General features: G+C 43.6%; 1 protein-coding gene across 9 annotated transcripts in view; it reads right to left on the bottom strand.

The window, feature by feature from the left end:
* Nucleotides 1–22,212, bottom strand: part of TENM4 (teneurin transmembrane protein 4) — a 472,503-nt gene that overhangs the window by 343,146 nt on the left and 107,145 nt on the right. For 4 of the 9 annotated variants that reach the window (XM_054974009.1, XM_054974008.1, XM_054974006.1 and 1 more), the window contains exon 3: nt 13,408–13,432. The exons of 4 other annotated variants lie outside the window; for them this stretch is intronic. In XM_054974009.1, the coding sequence (XP_054829984.1) occupies nt 13,408–13,432 (25 nt within the window). Of the gene's footprint in view, nt 1–4,677; nt 4,888–13,407; nt 13,433–22,212 lie in introns of all 9 variants that reach the window. One more of the 9 variants, XM_054974004.1, reaches the window with a different exon arrangement.

Below are 22,212 nucleotides of genomic sequence, written 5' to 3'. Positions count from 1 at the left end.
TGAGCTTCGGCAATTTGCACTGTCTCAGCCTATCCTACCTCAGAGGGTTGTGGTGAGGATAAAATGGAGGAGAGGGGAATGTCGCAAGGCACTTTGAGTCCCCGTTTCAGGAGAAAAGTGGGGTATAAATAAAGTGGGGTATAAATGAAGTAAGTGAGCTTGATAGGCTCATGCAGTAGCAATGGTTGAAGTGTTGGACTAGCCCAGGACAGGCCCAGAATCAAATCACTGCTCACCACCGAAACTCACTGTGTGACCTTGATCCAATAGCCTACCTCACAGGGCTGCTGTGAAGATTAAGACGCAGGAAGCGTGGAACCTTGTATGCTGCTTGGATATCTTTGGATGAAAGGTGGAATAGAAACGTAACAAAGCTTCTCTCTGATTCCACACACGTTGGATAATGCACTTTCAATGCACTTTATCAATCATTTGAAGTGGATTTTTTGTTCCGCACACAAAAAAATCCATTCCACATGACCTATAAAGAGGATTGGAAGTGCATTATCCAACACGTGCGGAATCATCTGTTAGCTTCAGGCTGCACTCTGCAATACAGGGATAATGCTGGGCTACCTTATAAGACTGGCATAAGAAGTTCTTCACCAAGTACCATCTGATGCTCTGAAACACCATCCAGAGGCTAAGAACTACTATTATTACAGACCCATGAGAAGACTGCATCGCTACGGGTTTGAATCAGTTCTAAATACAAGTTTCAGGCATGGCTTTGAATAGACCATAAATGATCGTTTGCGCCCACAACTCAAACATCCTACACACCGATACACACGCAACTGACCCAATCCAGCCATCTGAATTAATTTCTCCAGCGGACGAGTGGACCTTTAAGGAGAAAGGCCATTTCCCCACACAATCCGGTCCTTCCCGTTATTATTATTTAATAAATGGATTTATTTGCACCTACATGCGTGATATCCGTAGTCGTGCCAAGGAGAGGCAGGGCAAAGAAGTGTCCTCTGCTAGCGTCCCAGCCTTTGTCTCTCACGTCCCGGGGATGCTCCAAGCGGCATGAACGCTGGTTGCAGCTGTTGGCACCAAGATTATACTGTTCACCCCTCATGTGGTCTCACACTGCCCACGCTTCCCTCTCCACTTTGGATGAGGGAGAAAAAAGATAGAGGAGGAGGAGGAGGAAGAGACTGGGCAGCCATTACCACAGGCTGGCTGGCTGGTGATGTCTGGGGCAGGCTGGGTCCTAAAAACCCATGCTGGAATAAATGTTGTTAGGTGCTGCTGGAGTTCTGTATTATTCAGCTCAGGCCAGCCTGTGGGCTAAGTGCCGGGGTAGCAGCCCCCGTACGGCCATGAAGCCAACCAGTCTATCTTCACCCACTTTTTGCTTTTTTGCTTCCTGACGTTTCCAGCACGGGAAACAGAATAACAACAATAACAACAGTGCTTATATACCGTTCTTCTAGACAGATTAGTGCCCAATTCGGAGCAATGAACGAAGTCAGCGTTGTTGACCATACAATGTGTATGACTTTTACCTGTAGTATACAGCTTGGCTCACTTTCCTGAGCTATCTATTGGAAGGTACATTGCTTTCTGCTTTTTGGTGGTGCTGCAGTTGAAGAACGGAATACACAATGATTTGTGGGGCCTGTTATCCTGTCTATATGGTGTTGCTAAATGGCTGGGGACTTTTCAGCCCACAAAATGGTAGCACAGTTTAGATGGACAGACTGCTTTCTATAGTTCCATTTCTGCACACCACCCAGGTAAGAGATTTTTTATAATTATTATTTCTGGAGCTGGCATTCCAGCCAATCAAAAAGGTGACACTTTTTATTGGGAAGATCTACAAAACTCTTTAATTGGACTGATTCTTGGCTGAAAAACCACTCAGTGCAGTCAATTCATCTTGTAGATCAGGTCTTGTCCTTACAAAATCTAGACTGGACAAAAGTATTCCTGGTTTTTTGGGGTGGCTGCTTTTGCTATACACACACGCATAAAAATGTACAACTAGGTTCAGGTAGAGGGAAAAACTAGGCTATCCAGCTGTGAGCTAAAGATGAACAGGAACGCACTACACATAGGTCTCCCATCGAAATTAACTAGGAGACTCCAGTGGGTGCAAAATGCTGCAGCGCGACTGCGAGCAGGAGTGAGCAGGAGCATGAACATCACCCCTATTCTGCAGGCACTCCACTGGCTACCTATCAGCTACTGTGCTCAGTTCAAGGTATTGGTTTTCACATACAAAGCCCTTCACAGCCTTGGTCAAGCATACCTATGGGACTGCCTCCCTCCCTATGTCCCTCCATGGCAGCTTCGCTCATCCGAACAGGGTCTCCTGCAGGTGCCACCCTGCACATGGGTGAAATCAAGAGCAGCCTGTACATGGGCTTTCTCTGTGGTGGCTCCCACCTTAAGAAATGGCCTGCCTGAGGAGGTGAGGAGAGCCCCCACTCTCCTAGCTTTCCGCAAATGATGCAAAACCGAAATATTCAAAAAGGCTTTTGTATTGTAGGGAGGGGCTCTCAGATCCTTCACTAATAAATTAAGGACTACAGACTTCACTACTATGTTGCCTTACGTCCTACCTGTTGCCTTAAATATATGCTCCTATGAGCTACCTGTGCTTCATGTGGTCTAATGTCAGCCCTAGAATTGCTTATGCTCTGTTTTAGCATTTCTTCAACTCTGTATTGGATTCTTACTAACGCTGTCTTTGTAAAATTATTTTTTATTTACCCAATGGTATTGTTTATGGAAACATCTCTAAAACTGACTGTACTAATCTCATACTGTATAATCCGCCTTGAGTCTCAGTGGGAAAGGCAGACTATAAATGGCATCCATAAATAAAGGAATGGGGGGGGGGGGGAATACATTTTCTTCAATATGATACAAACATGCTATATGATCAAAGCATTTTGCATACCATCAAAGTTGCATACAGTTTCCAACATATAGAATCACAGGTTAGGAAGGGATCTCCAGGGTCATCTAGTCCAACCCCCTGCACAATGCAGGACATTCACAACCACCTCCCCGTATGTACACAGGATGCACACAGTGGATTTCTCATCTTCTTAATGCTCCACAACCCCGCCAACCTCCTTTCTCATGCCATTTTCTCTGCCCAACATTTCAATTAGGGTTACCAACTTGAGGTTGGGAAATTCCTAGAGATATGGGGAGTGGAGCCTGGAGAAGATGAAGGGAAGGACCTCTGTGGATTATAATGCCATAAAGTCATTCCCCCCAAAGCATCCGTTTTCTCCAGGGGAACTAATCTCTGTAGTTGGGAGATCAATCGCAATTCCAAGAGATCTCTAGCCCCCCACCCCAGAGGTTGGCAACCCCACTTTTGATAGCAGTTGACTCCAAACACTACAGACTCTTGGTAAAAATTCTCTGGCCGCAATAGTAAAGAGTCCAGTAGCACCTTGAAGACGAATCAACGTTATTGTAACGTTATTGTAGCGTAAGCTTTGGAGATGAAGAGAGCTGTGGTTCTCGAAAGCTTATGCTACAATAAAGTGGGTTAGTCTTCAAGGTGCTACTGGACTCTTAATATTTTGCAGTTACAGACTAACACGGCTAACTCCTCTGGATCTCTGGCCACAATGTTAATGAAAAGTCCTCTCATCTGTACTCACAACACAGTCACAGCATCTCTCTGAGACAGGAGATATAAAAAACTACAACCCTTTTTAAAAAAAATCCTGCAGTTTCTGAAGGCCGAAGAAATATTAGGACTCCCCCCCCCCCCCATGAATTCAAAAACAGCCATTTCTGGAAAGCACAAACTCCATCTAATTTTCTATAACGGGTCAACAAAATAAACAACACACACACAACAGCTGCAGAAGCTTTGTGGTGGATTCCAGGGGCTGCGCTAAAAGTGTTTGACAAGTTTTACCGGAGCGAAAGCTGCACTGGGGGTTTGAGGTTGGCTGAGCGACAATTCCGTACTGCTTTCTCCCCGGACTGAAATCAGATCAGCACTGAAGGGTTTGCCTTACTGGGAGTCCAATATTTTTTAAAGTTAAAAAACAACAACTCCACAACACCGTATGCAGGAGTTGCAAATTACACTGGAAGACATTTAAACTTAAAAGGGAATTAATGATTGCAAAGCTTTGTTGTTGTTGCAAAATTTAAACAGAACAGGGAGCATAAAGGTCATCACAGAGGTCTAGAAGCCAAGAACGGTTCAAAATAGCACCCCCCCCCCAAAAAGGTGATTTTTAATGTGCTCAATTTCACTGCGCATCGTTCTTTGCAAAATCCCAAACGTGATCCACCAGATACGTAATGAATGCAACCTCTTCCAGACCAGACACGCTATCTGCAGCTTGAAGCCAAGTCCAGTATATAACAGTGCAATTCCAAAGAGAGTTACTCCAGCTCTAAGCCCGCTGAAATCAGTAAGGCTCAGACTGGAGCATCTCTGCTTAGGATCGCGCTGCACATATAAAAACACTGCACACAGCTCCAAACTCAAATCACCGAGTCAGCTTGCAGGCAACACAAGCCTCCCCCGACCCCCCAAGCAAACCCCATTTGCAAACATTCAAAACAGGACGATGCATTTACAAAAAGAGGCAAAGTGCATGCACAGAACTGCACAAAAACTACCCTGGATCCGGTTTCCAATACAAAAGGGGAGAGGGAAAAAAGAAAAGAAATTCGACTCACCATTAGGGGGTAGAGAAAGGGTCCCAGAGCCACGCTTAACTAAGAATGAATTGGGGACAAACTCTTCGTCAGAGTCAGAGTTCTGGGCTGGCTGGGCTGCACCGTTGCCTAGCAACCGTCCCTGGCTCTCATTGGCTGCGGGGGAAGGGGGAGGGGAGGGGGATTGCTCAATAGGAGTTGATGAGGCGGATGAGCAATGCAAACGAGGACCTGTGGACCACAAACACAAAACACAGACAGACAATAAATAAAAAATGTATTCAACCAAAAAAAAAACAGAAACCCAAAAGTGCACACAAAAAGACACAAGGGAAAATATATATATACATATATCAAACACAGAAGCATGCACAAAGAAGGACCTTTGCAAAAAAATTAAGAGAACAAAACAGGGTAGGTATATTTCTTGCAAACACATTTGCACAAATACATCTGTACATAGATTTTATATACGAGAATCAATTGCACTGCTCAACTCTGCAAAGCCAACAGGTTTTTTCTTCATCCTAAGGTTTAAAAACAACCGCTTTGTGCAGCCAGCATCGAATTTCAGGTGGCCGGGTTTTCTTTTTAAAGCAACTTTTTAAAAAAAGTTCTTGTCTTTATAACAATCAGCTCGAGTGTGGCTTTGCAGCTTGAAAGGAACATTGCAAAGGGGAGGGGGTGAAACACAACAGTATTGAGGATGGATTTAATCATACATCTGTGTGATTTCGAAGCCCAGTCCCTCCGAGGAGAGGCTGGCAGTTGCGCCAGCGTCGAGAGAACATGATGAAATGGGGCAGTAAGAGAGCAGAAGCAAAAGTTAGTAGAAGGTAAGCCGCATTGAAGGAGCAATGCCAAGAAAGCGGCACTTTGGAAGTTTCTCATGTGAGGGCCAAGAAGCGGCATCTTATTAAGGGCAACGCGCTGGCACACTTCTGGTTCGAGTGCACGGTTGCCAATCGGCAAGATGTGCCAGCTCAGCCTGATTTGAGTCCGGTGGTACCTTAGAGACCAACAAGATTTCCAGAGTATGAGCTTTAAAGAGTCAAAGCTCCCTTCAGAGAGTCAAAATAGTAAAGAGTCCAGTAGCATCTTTAAGACTAACCAGCTTTATTGTAGCAATAACCAACTTTATTGATGCTACAATAAAGTTGGTTAGTCTGAAAGGTGCTACTGGACCTGAAGAGCCCCGTGGCTCAGAGTGGTAATTTGCAGTACTGAAGCCCAAGCTCTGCTCACAACCTGAGTTCGATCCCGGCGGAAGCTGGGTTCAGATAGCCGGCTCAAGGTTGACTCGGCCTTCCATCCTCCCAAGGTCGGTAAAATGAGTACCCAGTTTCCTGGGGGTAAAGTACAGAGGACTGGGGAAGGCAATGGCAAACCACCCCGTAAAAAGTCTTCCACGAAAATGTTGTGATGCGACGTCCCCCTGTGGGTCAGTAATGCTAGGAGCCCCATGGCACAAAGTGATAAGCTGCAGTACTGCAGCCCAAGCTCTGCTCATGACCGGAGTTCGATCCTGGTAGAAGCTGGGTTCCAGTAGCCGGCTCAAGGTTGACTCAGCCTTCCATCCTTCCAAGGTCGGTAAAATAAATACCCAGTTTTCTGGGGGTAAAGTGCAGACGACTGGGGAAGGCAATGGCAAACCACCCTGTAACAAAAAGTCTGCCAAGAAAATGCCGTGATGCGACATCCCCACCTCCCGGGTCAGTAATGACTCGGTGCTTGCACAGGGGACTACCTTGACCTTTTTACCTACTACAGACTAACACGGCTAACTCCTCTGGAACTATGTTCAGAGAATCAAAGATCCGTTCTTCTTGGAAAGAAGCTCTGACTCACAAAAGCTTACACTCTGACAAACTTGTTGGTCTCTGAGGTGCCCTCGGACTCAAATCCTACTGTTCTACTGCTACTCACGGCTACTCACCTAACTATCCTCATGGAAGGCACCAGATCAGCCTGTTTGCCCGGTTGCCTCAGTGGCCCAAGAGCAGCTCCGGGGAAGTGTCACTTCTTCCCCCGCGCATAGATGGCCTTTTCATGACTTCAGGGCTCCCATGCGGGTCTCCAAATATCTACTTTTTAAATTTGCTTTGTTTATAATCCGCCTTTCTCACAGAGACTCAGGGTGGGTGCCGCTGATGAAGCAGCCATCGCCGCACAAGTGGTGTCCCTCCAAAAGGGCAGAGCATCAGATGTAGCATAGCTGCTCAGAAGCATAAGAGGAGTCCTGTTGCATCAGACCAGTGGTCTGTCTAGTATGGCATCCTGTCTTACACACAGAGAGGGTTGAATCCTGTTGTGCGCTGGTACAACTTTAGATCCTAAACACTCTCGACAGCGCATTATTTTTTTAGTTTCTACCATTTGGCCCAGGTGAGCCTGATCTCGCCAGATCTCGCCAGATCTCAGAAGCTAAACAGGGTTGGCATTGGTTAGTAATTGGATGGGAGACCTCCAACGAAGACCAGGCATGCAGAGGCAGGCAGTGGCAAACCACCTGACAGTCACTTGCCATGAAAACTCCACCATAGATCACCATAAGTCAGCTATAACTTGAGGGCACCGTACACACACACACATCACTCTTTTAATAACAACAACAACAACATTCGATTTATATACTGCCCTTTAGGATGACTTAACACCCACTCAGAGTGGTTTACAAAGTATGTTATCATTATCTCCACAACAATCACCCTGTGAGGTGGTGGGGCTGAGAGAGCTCTGAGAGAGCTGTGATGGACCCAAGGTCATCCAGCCGGCTTCAAGTGGAGGATTGGGGAATCAAATCCCACGGTCTTAACCACTACACCAAACTGGCTACACCCCGTGGCCTGAGCATATGGGTGGTGGATACAGTGTATCTTTTAAGAGAAAAGTTGCCACCGAGTGTACAGGTTTGTGTGTGTATCCTAGACTGTGTAGCTTTGCAGAGTTTCGTGGCACCCTGAGAGCATCACACATCCCCCGTTTTCTACAAACAAAGGGGACCGGGGGAGGAAAGGCGAGAAATGAAATCCAAGGACACCTGTCATATATTTTTTCTGTTAAGTGTAAAGAACACAAATTCCTAAGAGACCTTTGTACCAGACTTTGAAAAACAGCAGCAACAAAACTTTACCACGTTTTCTAATTTTTTTTTAAAAAAATAAAACCTACAGTTTAATGTAAGCAAAACCACACAATGACTGCACAGTATTTCTTCTAGATATGCGCAGCAGGGGTGCATAATCTCGACATGAAACCACAGAGGATTTTGTCTTAGTGTAAAAAAGAAAGGGAAAAAAAAGAGAGATTCAGAGAACTAAAGGCCGATCTTGGGTTCTTCGTTTCCTCCCTTTCTTCATTTGGGCTGCTGGACCATGTCATGATAGGCAAGTGCAACCCCCCTTCCCTCCCTGGTTTATGTCCGTCTTGCCTTGTACGTTGTAAAAATTGCAATCAGGCCTCTCCTTTTTTTTGTCCGTGAGGTTTTGATCACAGCTTGCAGCTGAGGCCTCATCTGCAAAACTGAATGTTTTGGAACAGGCGGATAAATGAAACCGAAAGACTTGTGTATATTGCCCAGAGTATTTCGGATTCCCTGGAGGCAAACATCTTGCTAGAACTTCATCGGTTCAAGCAGAGAGATTTGAGCTCAATCCGGGGCCCCAATCGATCACATCTAAATAACACAGGGTATTATTAAGCACCACCGGGAATTTTTTTTGAGAGGGGTTACTCTGTTACACTAACAAATACTTTAATGCAATTTTATTCCAGCGCAGTACATCTGAAGAGGAGGGTTTTGGTCCACGAAAGGTTGTTCTGGAATAAAACCACGTTAGTCTTTAAGGTGTCACTAGATTTCCAGTATTTTCCAATTATTACGGTTGACGGATGAAAACAACATGTAAGTTCAGATAAATGAGAGCTACAGATCTTTTGTCGTCTTTGCAGACACACATTTCTACACTAGCCAGAATGCAGTTTCCTGCATCTCTGGAAACTGTTGTTTTAGATATAGATATAGAAATAGATAAAGAAGATATGGAAGAGACAGAGGCCGTCGTCACACAGGCATCTGTTCCGTTAAATTTACAGCATATAGCGTCATACCTGATATCGGCACAGTAACGTTTCTTTGGGTCACCTCACGGCTCTTCGCGCTCCGAGCTGTCCACACCGAAGCGCTCTGTTCTGTTCTCTCTAACCGCGCAGAAGCAGCTCCTCCCCCCCTTTTTTATTTTTTTGCCGTTTAATTCCGCTATAACGGAATAACATTATATAAACATTCCCGTGGACCAACCCAGAACGACGCTGATAGGTTGCCCTTTTTTCCCGCCCATGGAGTGGTCAGAACATTGGTTGACCCTTTTGTTTTTCCAACTTTAGCGAGGTGTGGTTTTGGGTTAAAATATTTCTCCAATGGTGATTAAGTCATTTTTACTTCAGCAGAAAATTTGCATTGTGTTATGTCGTTATGGTGTTATAAGGACATAATTAAAAAAAAAAGGGAGTCGCGGGGAGAAATGGATTCTGGGATTGAAGGGAGGGCATAGGGCGTTGCAAGGCGAAATACATCGATGTGAGGCATTCACACTGAGTCACAAAATATCGCGACTATCAAGCACAAAGCAGAAGAGAGAAAATCGCATCAGTGTTGGAATAAGGTGGGTGTTTGCTAGGAAATTGCGCCATTTTCGCGCAAAATAAAAGCCCGTGTGACGACGGCCAGACACAGAGATAGAGATAGAGATATTCCTTTTGTTATATGATTTTCCTTTGCATTAACAATTGTGCTGATTGCAGAGTCTGTATGAAATGATTGTTGCTATATACAATACACATTTTTACTTGATACTGGGACAAGTGTGTTTGATACACATCTATATGTGATGCAAGTCTTCTATTTTGGACACAATCATATGAATAATTGTCTACTCTTTCTCAATATATAGTTGGAGTTTCTCAATATATAGTGTCACAAGCATAAGCAAAACTTCAACAGGAACGAAGAAACTTTAAGAATGAACAGAGCATGGTTTCCAGTTCTGAAAAACACCAGGCTAACAAAACACTCTATACCAGACAATAGCCCTGCAGAGAAGATTAGCACATCAAGTACCAATCCATATGCAAAAGAACCTCCTCAGGATACAGTGAAGCCTCCCGCCATTAGCATTCCACACCCTGGGAAACTCTTACAGGGTGACTCAGCTCAACCCCACCCCTCCTGAGTAGATATAAATGACCTGCCAACATCTTTTCCACACTGTGACACTGAGAGATCTCTGTCTTTTGGTGCTACACCTCTGAAGATGCCAGCCACAGCTGCTGGCAAAACGTCAGGAACTACAATGCCAAGACCACGGCAATACAGCCTGGAAAACCCACAACAACCATCGTTCTCCAGCCGTGAAAGCCTTCAACAATACATCGATCTAGGATAGCTCTAGGAATTGCTGGAAACTCTGTGGTAAAACGATAGAGTTTCTTGTGATTCCTAGAACTACTGCAAGTTATTTCCAGGTTTTCTCTGGTAGTGATACAGCAATTCAGCCAATGTTGAAGTTTTAATTTGTTTTTTTCTCCTACTGCCTCTCGGAGCAAAGGCAGGCAAACTATGGGATGCTGGTGGGAGGTCTAGCTAATTTATTAGTTAGGTTTTCCAGGTCCCTTGAGCCCCCCAACGGGGGATTGGGAGCCTGGCACTTACCCACTGATGTCTTCGGTGTATTTTCTTGCATGCACGCCAGCGTGCATGATGGCATCACTTCCAGGAAGTGACATCATCACACGGATCAAAGGACGGCCCAGCATATGCTCCCACGCTCGCCAAAGGGCTGAATTGCCCCCCTGCGGGCCTGATTTGGCCCAAAACAGGCCCATTGTGGGGCATGGGGGTGTGTTGCAGCGGGGCACGGGGGCACACCACGCCACTAGGGGCTCCTCAGGGGTGTGCCCCTCCCCACTGGCCAGGTAAATGGGGTTGGGGGGGAGGAGGTGGGAGCAAGGGACCCCCCGCCCCGTCGGGGGATTGATAAGCCTATAGCTAGTTCAGATCATGAAAAAACAAGTCTCCCCCTGGAGACCCTACATGTCTCCTTGGGCTTGCTACATCCTTGTTTCCCTAGCCCACAGGTACCGTGGCCCTGTGGCCACTTTTTTGCCCTGCAGGCCTCTTTTCAGAGGCCTCTCCTCTGAAATTTGTTAATTTGGAGGATGTGGGCCAGGGAGAGACACATCTCCCCACAGCATGTAGTCTGAGCTTCAGTCAATCCCATTCTGTCACCGGACCCAGCTCTTTCCTTCCAGCTCTCCATTTTCTTGCTCTCCCTCTCTGCCCTCTCCTGGTTTCGAGGACTTAAATGTTCCCACCCAAAGTGGAACGAAAAGCTGCTGACAAGTACATGCCAAGCTCTTTGGCACCTCGGCCTGAAAAGGCCTTGGAGGGAATGTGTGAAAAGACTGGGGGCTGAAAGGTGAGAAGAGCCCTGGGAGAAGCCCCTGGAGAATGGGGAAAGGATCCGAGGTTCTAAGTACTCTTAGCAATAAGCTGAGGCTGGTAACAACAACAGCAACAACTGCAGCAACAACAACAGCACAACAACAGCAAGAAATGTATTTACTTCATTTATAACCTGTCTTTTCCCCCAATGGAGACCCAAGGCAATTTACATCATTCTCTTCTCCATTTGATGAACAGTCCACAGCCTGCTATACAAAATTCCCAAAAAAATACGGAGAGAGCAGCCAAATGAGTCTCTGGATTTCTATGTGCCTAGCTTAGGCTGCAATCCTAGGCACACTTATATGGAAGCAAACCCCACTGTCTATGGCATTTTATTTTGCTGAGCAAAATAAAACAGGAGTCCAGTGGCACTTTAAACACTAATAACATTTGTTCCGGCATACGCTTTTGGGAGACAGAGTTTCTGGCATCTGATGCATGAAACATTTATCCATCAGGTTGGTGCTTTTATGTTCCACAACAGAAAAGTGGCAGGACAGATGTTTACAAAGCGAGGCCAGGTTCTGTTGTTCGCAGCCTTTAATATACACACATCAGCCAAACGGATGTACACTTTGTGCATCTGAGGAAGTGAGCTCTGACTCACAAAAAGCTTATGCTGGACTCAACATTATCGGTCTTCAAGGTGTCACTGGACTGTTGCTGGAAACACAAAGTGTGGGCGTCTGTTCTGGAATCCCGACAGCGCACGGAGACCCTGAGGTAGCCCTCAGACTGAAAAGGTTGTCTGCCCTGACCTAAAGCTTGCTGGTTACATAGATTCTTGCAAAGGTGTTGGCTTAAATGAGCACTGATACAGAAAGGGAGTGAGTCTAGTATATTTAGGATCACTTAAGATCAATTGGTTACACCTTAGCGCTCCTGAATTGCACATAAAAACCACACTGGGGATTCTAAGTTAAGAAAAAAGCAGACCACGGAAGATTGACATCCCTACTTTATAAAATTCAGAGAAGCGTATGAAGTTGGCTTCTACCAGTTCAGGTCACTGGATTGCTTGGCCCAGTGCTATCCTCTGACTGGCCACTGCTTTCTAGGTTTCTGGGAACCGGTTTCCCCCATCTCTGCTGTTCAACACCTTTTTAAGTGAAGTGCCACAGACTGAGCTAGGGACCTTCCACATGGAAAGTTTGTACAGCGTTGCTGATTAATGGGTCCCTCGCCCTGGGGCATTCTCTTAGTAATCCTTGCAACAACCTTGTAGGGTAGGTCAATAGCAGTATATCCATATTGCAACTGGAACTCGGAGGCAGGGATGGGGCTAAGGCAAAGAGATAGCTTTCTTAAAACAGCATTGTAGATTCACAGCAGAAGCAGAATTGATTGATTGATTGATTGATTGATTGATTGATTGATTGATTGATTGATTGATTGATTGATTGATTGGTTGGTTGGTTGGTTGGTTGGTTGGTTGGTTGGATTTATATCCCGCCCTCTCCACTAGCAGGCTCAGGGAGGGTTACAATATCATATATATTAGTATATCATAAATACATAAACAGCTATAAAACACTATAAAATACAATGCAAACAGTAAAACAATAAACCACAAGAACAGACAATTACAAACAGACAAATGGCTGTGGGGCAGATAGGGCAGATCTAATCAGAACAGGAGAAGCGAAGCAGACCTGGCGAGAGGCCAGCAGGATAGTTCGCCAGCTCCTCAACCATTTCCAAAGGCCTGGCAGAACATCTCTGTTTTACAGGCCTGGCGGAACTGTAATAAATCCTGTCGGGCCTGAGTCCCAGCTGAGAGAGTGTTCCACCAGGCTGGGGCCAGAGCCGAGAAGGGACCTCCTCAACTGAGGACAACCTTGTTTATGTCTCTGTTACTTAGCCATGCCAGAACTTGGGAGCACTTTAAGGAACGTGATTACTGATTAGGCTGAGAACAAATGAAATGATAAATAGCGCATGGCATAATTAACTTAGGGCACTCGTTACCATAAGGTAGGAAAAATGGCTTCCAGGTAGGGTCGCCAACCTCCAGGTGCAGCCCAGAGAATTCCCCACTGATCTTCGGACAACAGAAACCGGTTCTCCCGGAGAAAACAGCTCTTTTGGAGGATAAAATGTATGGCATTATATCCTTCTGAGCTTTCTCTCCTCCCAGGCTCCACCCACAAAATCTCCCAGAATTTCCCAACCCTACTTCCAGGAAAGTTCAAAGAAACTCACACCTACCCATGATATAGCTGAATGAAGGCTTCCTGTCTGAAGGCGTGAAATGTCCCTGATTATTGGACGCTGGAGATAAACCACAGGAGATGCTTACCGATTTCATGCCCTGCATTAGAGCCTTTGTAGAACACCAGTTCGGCTATTATCACAGTGCCCTGCTGCATATCCTGTCTTGTCCCGAAAAGGAAGCACTTCTGCTTCTCACCTTATCCAGAGCCCTGTACTCTATTTAGATGCACTCGCTCTGTTTCAAGGACTTGAGGTTGGTTGCACGTAGTTTACATCAGATTTTCCTGTCTGTGCTTTCAGAGGGAATATGTATGTGGCTTGTCACTTGCAATGGGCAGGAAATTCTGGTCGAGCATTTGGAGTGAGGTGCCACCCATTTGCAGATGACACCCGGCTTTATTTGACAGCTGAGTCTGTGGAAATCCTAAACAAGGGCCCAGAGAAGGTAATGGGATGGACGAGGGCCAATAAACTGAAGCTCAATCCAGACAATGTTGAAGAATTGCCAGTCAATGGAGCAGGCACTCGCTGCCTGAATTTGTTTCCTCCTTTAAAATGAATGGAGCTCCCTGCACGTTCATATGGACTCACAAAGAACTTCTTTTTTTTTTTTTTTTGAAAAATTTTTATTGGGTTAGAACATTTTTATTTTTACATTACAGTCAATTTTCCCCTAATTTTTCGTTTCTAACCCCCTCCCTTTCCCCCCCTTTTGTTGACTTCCAACAGCTTTCCCACCCTCTGTCCCTTTTCCCTTGCTTCTATTAAATTCCTCTGTCTAAAACAGATATACATTCTCCATTATATTAAGCAGTACATCTTTAACTCCTTTACTTATTATACACCCAAACTATACGTCTTTAGATAAACAATTTATCCCATTTTCCAGTTTTGAATATTTCTATATAAACCTATATATCATAAACCATAAAAATTTCCCACATTTAAATCAAACAATTTGATTTGTTCTCTATATATTACTCATTTCAACTTTTTATGGTAATTCTATATAACTCCTCGCATAATCAATCAATTTAACTCTTCTGTACATTCAGTTTGGTGCATATAAATCTTATCAAAGAAAGAAAATATTATTATTTACTCAATCCTCATGTTTAAACCTTATCATTAATTATTCTCTATCAATGTTCTATCAGTTAACCTATACATATCTATATATATCTCAATCAATTAATCTAACTGCTTATAAATTCACATTTCTCTTCCACCCCCGGTAAAGTCACCCCTCTCTTTTATACTTTTATTATACTTCAGTAGTTCTCAAACTGCCACAGTTTTCCTCCCACCTCCCATTTCTTCTCCAGATATTGTTTCAGCTTCTCCCAGTCTGTGTTAAACTGCCCTGAGTCCAGATCTCTCAGTTTTCTTGTCATCTTGTCCATTTCAGCCATATACAGCAATTTGTAAATCCAATCTTCAATAGTTGGCACTTCTTGTACTTTCCATTTCTGCGCGTACAAAAGTCTAGCTGCTGCAGTCATATAAAAAATCAACGTCCTGTGATGGGCTGGAATTCCCTCCATTCCCAAGTTTAGCAGCAGGAGTTCTGGGTTCTTATTTATTTGAAACTGTAAAATTTCACTCATTTCTCTTATTATTTCCCCCCAGAACTGCCTAGCTACCTCACACGACCACCACATATGATAGAGGGAGCCCTCATGTTTCTTACATTTCCAGCATTTATTAGAAGTATTCAAGTTCCCTAGCGCAATCTTCTTTGGTGTCATGTACCAACGATAGATCATTTTGAAAATGTTCTCTTTAATATTAATGCATGTCGTTGTCTTCATTGTAGTTTTCCACAAGTATTCCCATGCCTCCATTGTTATTTCTTTATTGAAATTTATAGCCCATTTCACCATCTGTGTTTTAACTATCTCATCCTCAGTATACCATTTCAACAGTACTTGGTATACCTTGGATATTCTTTTCTTGTCTTCTTTAAGAAGGGTCTGCTCTAGTTCCGAGTTCTCTGTTCGTATGCCCCCTTTTGCAAAGTCCGAGTTGTATAAGTCTCTAATCTGTCTATACTGGAACCAATCATAGTTAGGTGATAGTTCCTCTTGCGTCTTTATTCTAAGTTTAGATACTTCAATCTTAGTTATTTCTTTGTACGTTAAACATTGTTGTTCATTATCCACAGCTCTCGGATCTATCACCTCATATGGAACCACCCACAAGGGGGTTCCCTCTTGTAGGTAAGTTCTGTACTTCTTCCAGATTGTATATAGACTTCTCCTTACAAAATGATGCAGGAACATCGAGTTGACCTTTACTTTGTCATGCCATAGGTATGCGTGCCATCCAAAAATTTTTTTATATCCCTCTAGGGCTAATAGTTTCTTATTCTTTAATGTCATCCAATCTTTTAGCCAAACTAGGCAGATTGCATCATGGTAAAGTCTCAGATTGGGCAGTTGCATTCCGCCTCTCTCCTTTGCGTCTTGTAGAACTTTTACTTTCACTCGAGGCTTCTTGCCTGCCCAAACAAAATCTGATATTTTCCTCTGCCATTTTTCAAATTGTTTAGAGTCTCTGATGATTGGTATTGTCTGTAACAAAAACATTACTCTTGGTAACACATTCATCTTAACTGCTGCAATCCTGCCCAACCATGACAAATTCAGTCTATTCCATTTGATCAAGTCTCTCTCTATCTGAGTCCATAATTTTTCATAGTTGTTCTTGAACAAATCTATATTTTTTGCAGTCAGCTCAACTCCCAAATATTTCACCTTACTAGTTACTTCACAGTCCGTTGTTTCCATTAACAATTGTTGTTTCTGCTTAGTCATGTTTTTACATAGTATCTTTGACTTCTTTTTATTAATGAAGAAACCTGCCAAGTCACCAAACTCCTTGATCTTATCTATCACTTTTGGCATGTTCTCCAATGGATCTTCTACAATTAACATTATGTCATCTGCAAATGCTCTGACCTTGTATGAATAGTCCTTTATTTTTATTCCTCGTATTTCCTCGTCTTGTCGTATTTGTATCATCAGAATCTCCAATACTAATATGAACAACAATGGAGATAACGGACAACCTTGTCTTGTTCCTTTACTAATCGTCAATTTCTTGGTCAGTTCATCATTCACTACGATTGCTGCAGTCTGGTCCCTATATATTTCTTTAATTGCTCTGATGAATCTTTCTCCCAATTGTAGCTTTTCCATAGTGGCAAACAAAAAATCCCAGTTTAAGTTGTCAAACGCTTTTTCAGCGTCTACAAAGAAGAAACCAACCTCTTTATCGCAACGCTTGTCATAGTATTCAATAGCATTGATCACTGTCCTTAAATTGTCTCTTATTTGTCTGTCCGGCAAAAAACCTGCTTGTTCTTCCTCTATAACTTCCGAGAGCCACCCCTTCAGTCTCTCCGCCAATATCTTTGCAAAAATTTTATAATCATTGTTAAGTAATGATATAGGCCTGTAATTTTTCACGCTAGTCAGATCTTGGCCCTCTTTTGGGATCAATGATATATTCGCTTCGCTCCAAGTGTCTGGAATTCTTTGATCCCTAAAAACTCCGTTCATCACCTCTTTTAGGAATGGTGCCAGTTCATTGGCCATTGTCTTATAAAATTTAGCCGTAAGTCCATCTGGCCCTGGCGCCTTTCCTAGATTTGCAGATTGTATTGCCATATTTATTTCCTCATCAGTTACTTCACTGTTCAGCTTATTTCTCCAAGCTTCCGAGATCTCTGGAAGTTTGGTTTTCTCCAAATATGATGCTATTGATTCTTTGTTTACTTCTTTTTTATTATACAGCTTAGCGTAAAATTTATAAAAGGCTCTGCTAATGGTAGTCTGCTCCAAATACGTTTTGTTTTCTTCACAAATTTTATTTATTATTTTCTTTTCCCTTTTCTTCTTTAATTGCCATGCCAAATATTTCCCAGGTTTATTAGCACCCTCAAAAGCTTTTTGATTCAGTCTTTTAAGGTTCCACTCCAATTCTTTATTACTCATTGCTGTTAACTGTTCTTGAAGAATTTTGATTTCCTGATGTATTTTCTTTTTCCCTGGTCTCTTTTTTAACTGTACTTCTTTGGCCTTTATTTTCTCCTCAATCTCTTGTCTTTTCTCCTCTTTCTTTTTCCTTGCTCTACCATTTAAGTCCATTAGTATGCCCCTTACAACCGCCTTATACGCGTCCCAAACTTTACTGGTTGGTACTTCTTTATTCACGTTGTATTGTATAAAAAACTTAGTCTCTCTTCTCAATGTTTCCATATTCTCACTTTCCTGTAACAAGTCCTCATTTATTCTCCAGGCTTTCCTTTTTCTCCTTTTTCCAAATTTCCACATGATTGGGTTGTGATCTGAGCCTACCATCGGCATTATTTCTACCTCCTTAGTCCATAACGCTAAGTCCTTTGAGGCCCAGATCATATCAATTCTTGATAATGTAAGATGCCTTGCAGAATAAAAAGTAAACTGTCTGGTTTTAGGATATTCTCTCCTCCATACGTCTTCGAGAGTCTCTTGTTGAATCAACTCAAAAAAAAGCTTTGGCAATAGTCCTCTTTTCGATGGTTGTTGGGGGTTTTCCGGGCTGTATTGCCGTGGTCTTGGCATTGTAGTTCCTGACGTTTCGCCAGCAGCTGTGGCTGGCATCTTCAGAGGTGTAGCACCAAAAGACAGAGATCTCTCAGTGTCACAGTGTGGAAAAGATGTAGGTCATTTGTATCTACTCAGGAGGGGTGGGGTTGAGCTGAGTCATTCTGTAAGAGTTTCCCAGGGTGTGGAATGCTAATGGCGGGAGGCTTCACTGTATCCTGAGGCGGTTCTTTTGCATATGGATTGGTGCTTGATGTGCTAATCTTCTCTGCAGGGCTATTGTTGGGTATAGAGTGTTTTGTTAGCCTGGTGTTTTTCAGAACTGGAAACCATGTTCTGTTCATTCTTAAGGTTTCTCATAGTTTAAGGAAAACTATGCAAGACTGAAGCACAGCCACCTAGACTATATGGACTCCCCAAAATACATAAAGATTCAGTCCCACTCCGACCCATTGTGAGTGCCATTGGTTCACCGACATATGAATTAGCTAGACATCTGGCAGATCTCCTGCAGGACCACATCGGGAAAACCTCGTCTTACATCAAAGATTCAGCAGATTTCATCAACAAAATCAGTTCTCTGAAACTCAATCCACAAGACATACTTGTCAGTTTTGATGTTGTATCCCTGTTTACCAAGGTTCCAGTAAAAGACACTATTGCACTGATTAATCAGATTTTCCCAGAGGATGTAACAGCCTTATTCCATCATTGTCTGACAACCAGTTACTTCCAATGGGACAACGAATTCTATGAACAGATGGATGGGGTGGCCATGGGGAGCCCACTCAGCCCAGTTATAGCAAACTTCTACATGGAACATTTTGAAAAAACAGCTCTAGAATCAGCACCCCACAAACCCAGTGTATGGTTCCGGTTTGTGGATGATACATTCATCATTTGGAGCCATGGGGAGGAAGAATTGAGGGAGTTTTTGAATCATCTCAACAACATCCACCTGAACATACAATTCACAATGGAGAAAGAAAGTGAGGGAAAACTCTCATTCCTGGATACCTTGGTCATCCGCAAAGCAAACTTTCAGTTAGGTCACAAGGTCTACAGGAAACCAACTCACACTGATCGGTACTTACACAAAAACTCCAATCACCACCCCCGACAGAAAAGAGGCATAATGAAAACATTAGTGGATCGTGCAAGACGGATATGTGAGCCGCGCTTTCTCAATGAGGAAATTAATCATCTAAACCACGCACTTCAGGCAAATGGCTACTCCAGAAATGAAATCCGAAGAGCAATCAAACCCAGGATGAATCAAACAACCAAGGAAAAACAGTCACCTACAGGAAAAGTGTTTTTGCCATATATCAAAGGAATTACTGATCAGATGGGAAAGCTTATGGAAAAGCATAACCTTCAAGCAGTATTCAGACCCACCCGAAAAATACAACAGATGCTACGATCAGCAAAAGACAGCAGAGACCCCCTCACCTCTGCAGGAGTATACCGTATACCCTGCAGCTGTGGACAAGTTTACATCGGGACCACAAAGCGTAGCATCCAGACAAGAATAAAAGAACATGAAAGACACTGCAGACTTGGACAGCCTGAAAAATCAGCAGTGGCTGAACATAGCCTAACTCAAACAGGGCACAGTATCTTATTCCAGGACACCAAAATACTGGACAACACTTCCAACTACTTTGTCAGACTGCACAGGGAAGCCATTGAAATTCACAAGCATAAGCAAAACTTCAACAGGAAAGAAGAAACCTTAAGAATGAACAGAGCATGGGCTCCAGTTCTGAAAAACACCAGGCCAACAAAACACTCCACACCCGACAATAGCCCTGCAGAGAAGATTAGCACATCAAGCACCAATCCATATGCAAAAGAACCTCCTCAGGTTACAGTGAAGCCTCCCGCCATTAGCATTCCACACCCTGGGAAACTCTTACAGAATGACTCAGCTCAACCCCACCCCTCCTGAGTAGATACAAATGACCTACATCTTTTCCACACTGTGACACTGAGAGATCTCTGTCTTTTGGTGCTACACCTCTGAAGATGCCAGCCACAGCTGCTGGCGAAACGTCAGGAACTACAATGCCAAGACCACGGCAATACAGCCCGGAAAACCCCCAACAACCATCGTTCTCCGGCCGTGAAAGCCTTCGACAATACATAGTCCTCTTTTCTTTTGTGCTTTTGTAGTCTTTTTGTCTAGTTCCAAATCTGTCACTCCATTGAAATCTCCAGCAAGAATTATCTGGTCATATACAAGATCATCTAGGTGCTTCCTTAAGTCTTCAAAGAAGCTTTCCTTTGCACCGTTAGGTGCATAAAGTCCGACTACCAACACTCTCTTTAAGTTCCAATTACATTCCACTGCTACAAATCTAGCTTCCACATCTCTCATAACAAATTTTGGCTGCAGCTCCTCTTTTATATACAACACCACTCCTCTTTTTTTCTTGTTGGAAGCCGCTACAAATTCTTTGCCCAATTTTCCGGATTTTAAATATTTTACATCCTGTTTTCTAATATGGGTCTCCTGCAAACAAACAATATCACATTTTTGTTTTAGTAGCCAATGAAAAATATTTTTTCTCTTATTCGGTGAGTTTAGTCCATTTACATTCCAAGATAATACTTTACACTCCATATTCATGGTTTTGTTGGTAAGTCTTTTTCATTGTCCTTGATAAATCTCTCCATCTCCCGCTCAGATCTGATGCGTTTTTTTGCCCCTCCAAACTCAAAGGACACTCCTTCCGGTAACTCCCATCTGTATCTGATATTCATGTCCTTCAAAGTCTGAATTAGCACTCTATATTTTTTCCTGTCCAATAACACTGATCTGGGCAATTCCTTCATTATAATAATCGTCTTGCCATCAATCTCCAATGGATCTTGAAATTGTTTTGTCACAATCCTCTCTTTCATATTTCTAGTTGTAAACTGCACGATCACATCCCTTGGTAGTTTCCTCTGGGTTGCAATTCTCGAGTTCACACGATACGCCACATCTAGGATAGCCACAATTTCCTCCTCCTCCTTCCCCAGGTAATCAGCCAACACCTCAGTCATCTGTTCTTGCGCTGACTTCCCTTCCACTTCTGGCAGACCACGAAAACGAAGCTGCTTCTCCATGTGTTTAGTTTCTGCAACTGACATCCTCCCCTTCACCAGCCTCATCTCTGTTTGTTGCGTGTCTATTAAATTCTCCATCGCGTCTTCTACTGTTTTAACTCTCTGCTGCGTTCCTTGTAATTCACTGCTAATCGTTTCCACACCTTTTTTCACTTCTGACAGCTCCGACTTTACTGTCTGTGTAACTTCCTTGACCTCTTTAATAAGCTCCAATTTCGTGTCCTTAAGTTCTTTCATCATGTCTATAAGTTTTTTGTCCAAATTTTCTATTGCCGATTGCCACTCTTTTTTCGACATCGTGGGGCTTGCTTTAGCTCGCTCCCACGAATCTGCTCTCTTCCTCAGCTCCGTGGCGTATAATTAAACGTTTTCCTTTTTTTTTTTTTTTAAATGTCCCAATCTTTGCCAAAATTAATTTTTTATATCCAAAATGTCGGGCGTCTTTTCTCTATGGTTTCTCTATGTTATTATAATCCAAGATGGCCTACTTCCTCTTCCGCTGAAGCCACGACCCTTCCACTTTCAAAGATGGCGATTCCCCACTTCCTGTCCTTTGGCAAGGGCCGCTTCCCTCCAGCCACTCTATTGTTGTTACGCACTTCCTGTCTCCCGTCTTCCCACAGCAGGTCTCGCGATGGTGTCTTTTTCCCACAGCTCCAAAACCACAGGTATTCAAAACAATAGTCCGATTTTTGTAATAACTTCTTTAAACTTAGTCTCTTTTAAAATACAACTCCTGCCGAGTCTTCACCTCCTTTTCACTAGTCTGTTGCAGTTTAAAAATCTACTTTCTTTCCTCTCTGTTTTTGTCAATCTGTCCCGTTTCAAGAGATAGCGATCTTTACCTTCTCTTCAGCTTTCTCGGGTTGTAATCGCTGTTTCGATCTTAAATTCTCCTCTCGACTTCCCTCCCCGATCGAAGCTTGGGTATGTAGGTCTTATGCCAGCCGAATTGGCCCCAAAATTGCCGCAGAGATTATAGCCGACCCGTCGCAAGGTGGGACCTCAAGGATCGGGGGGGAGACTCCTTGTGTAAAGCCCCCCCTCGTCCGAGATCTAGCTCACCCTAGGGTCTTGAGCGTTCTTTGCCTGCTCCCCGCCTGAGAGCCGTCGGCTGCGGGTTATTTTCACCCC

The sequence above is a fragment of the Eublepharis macularius genome, chromosome 3, assembly GCF_028583425.1.
Source record: "Eublepharis macularius isolate TG4126 chromosome 3, MPM_Emac_v1.0, whole genome shotgun sequence".
Classification (NCBI taxonomy): Eukaryota; Metazoa; Chordata; class Lepidosauria; order Squamata; family Eublepharidae; genus Eublepharis; species Eublepharis macularius.
This window is presented reverse-complemented; position numbering and strand designations above follow the sequence as displayed.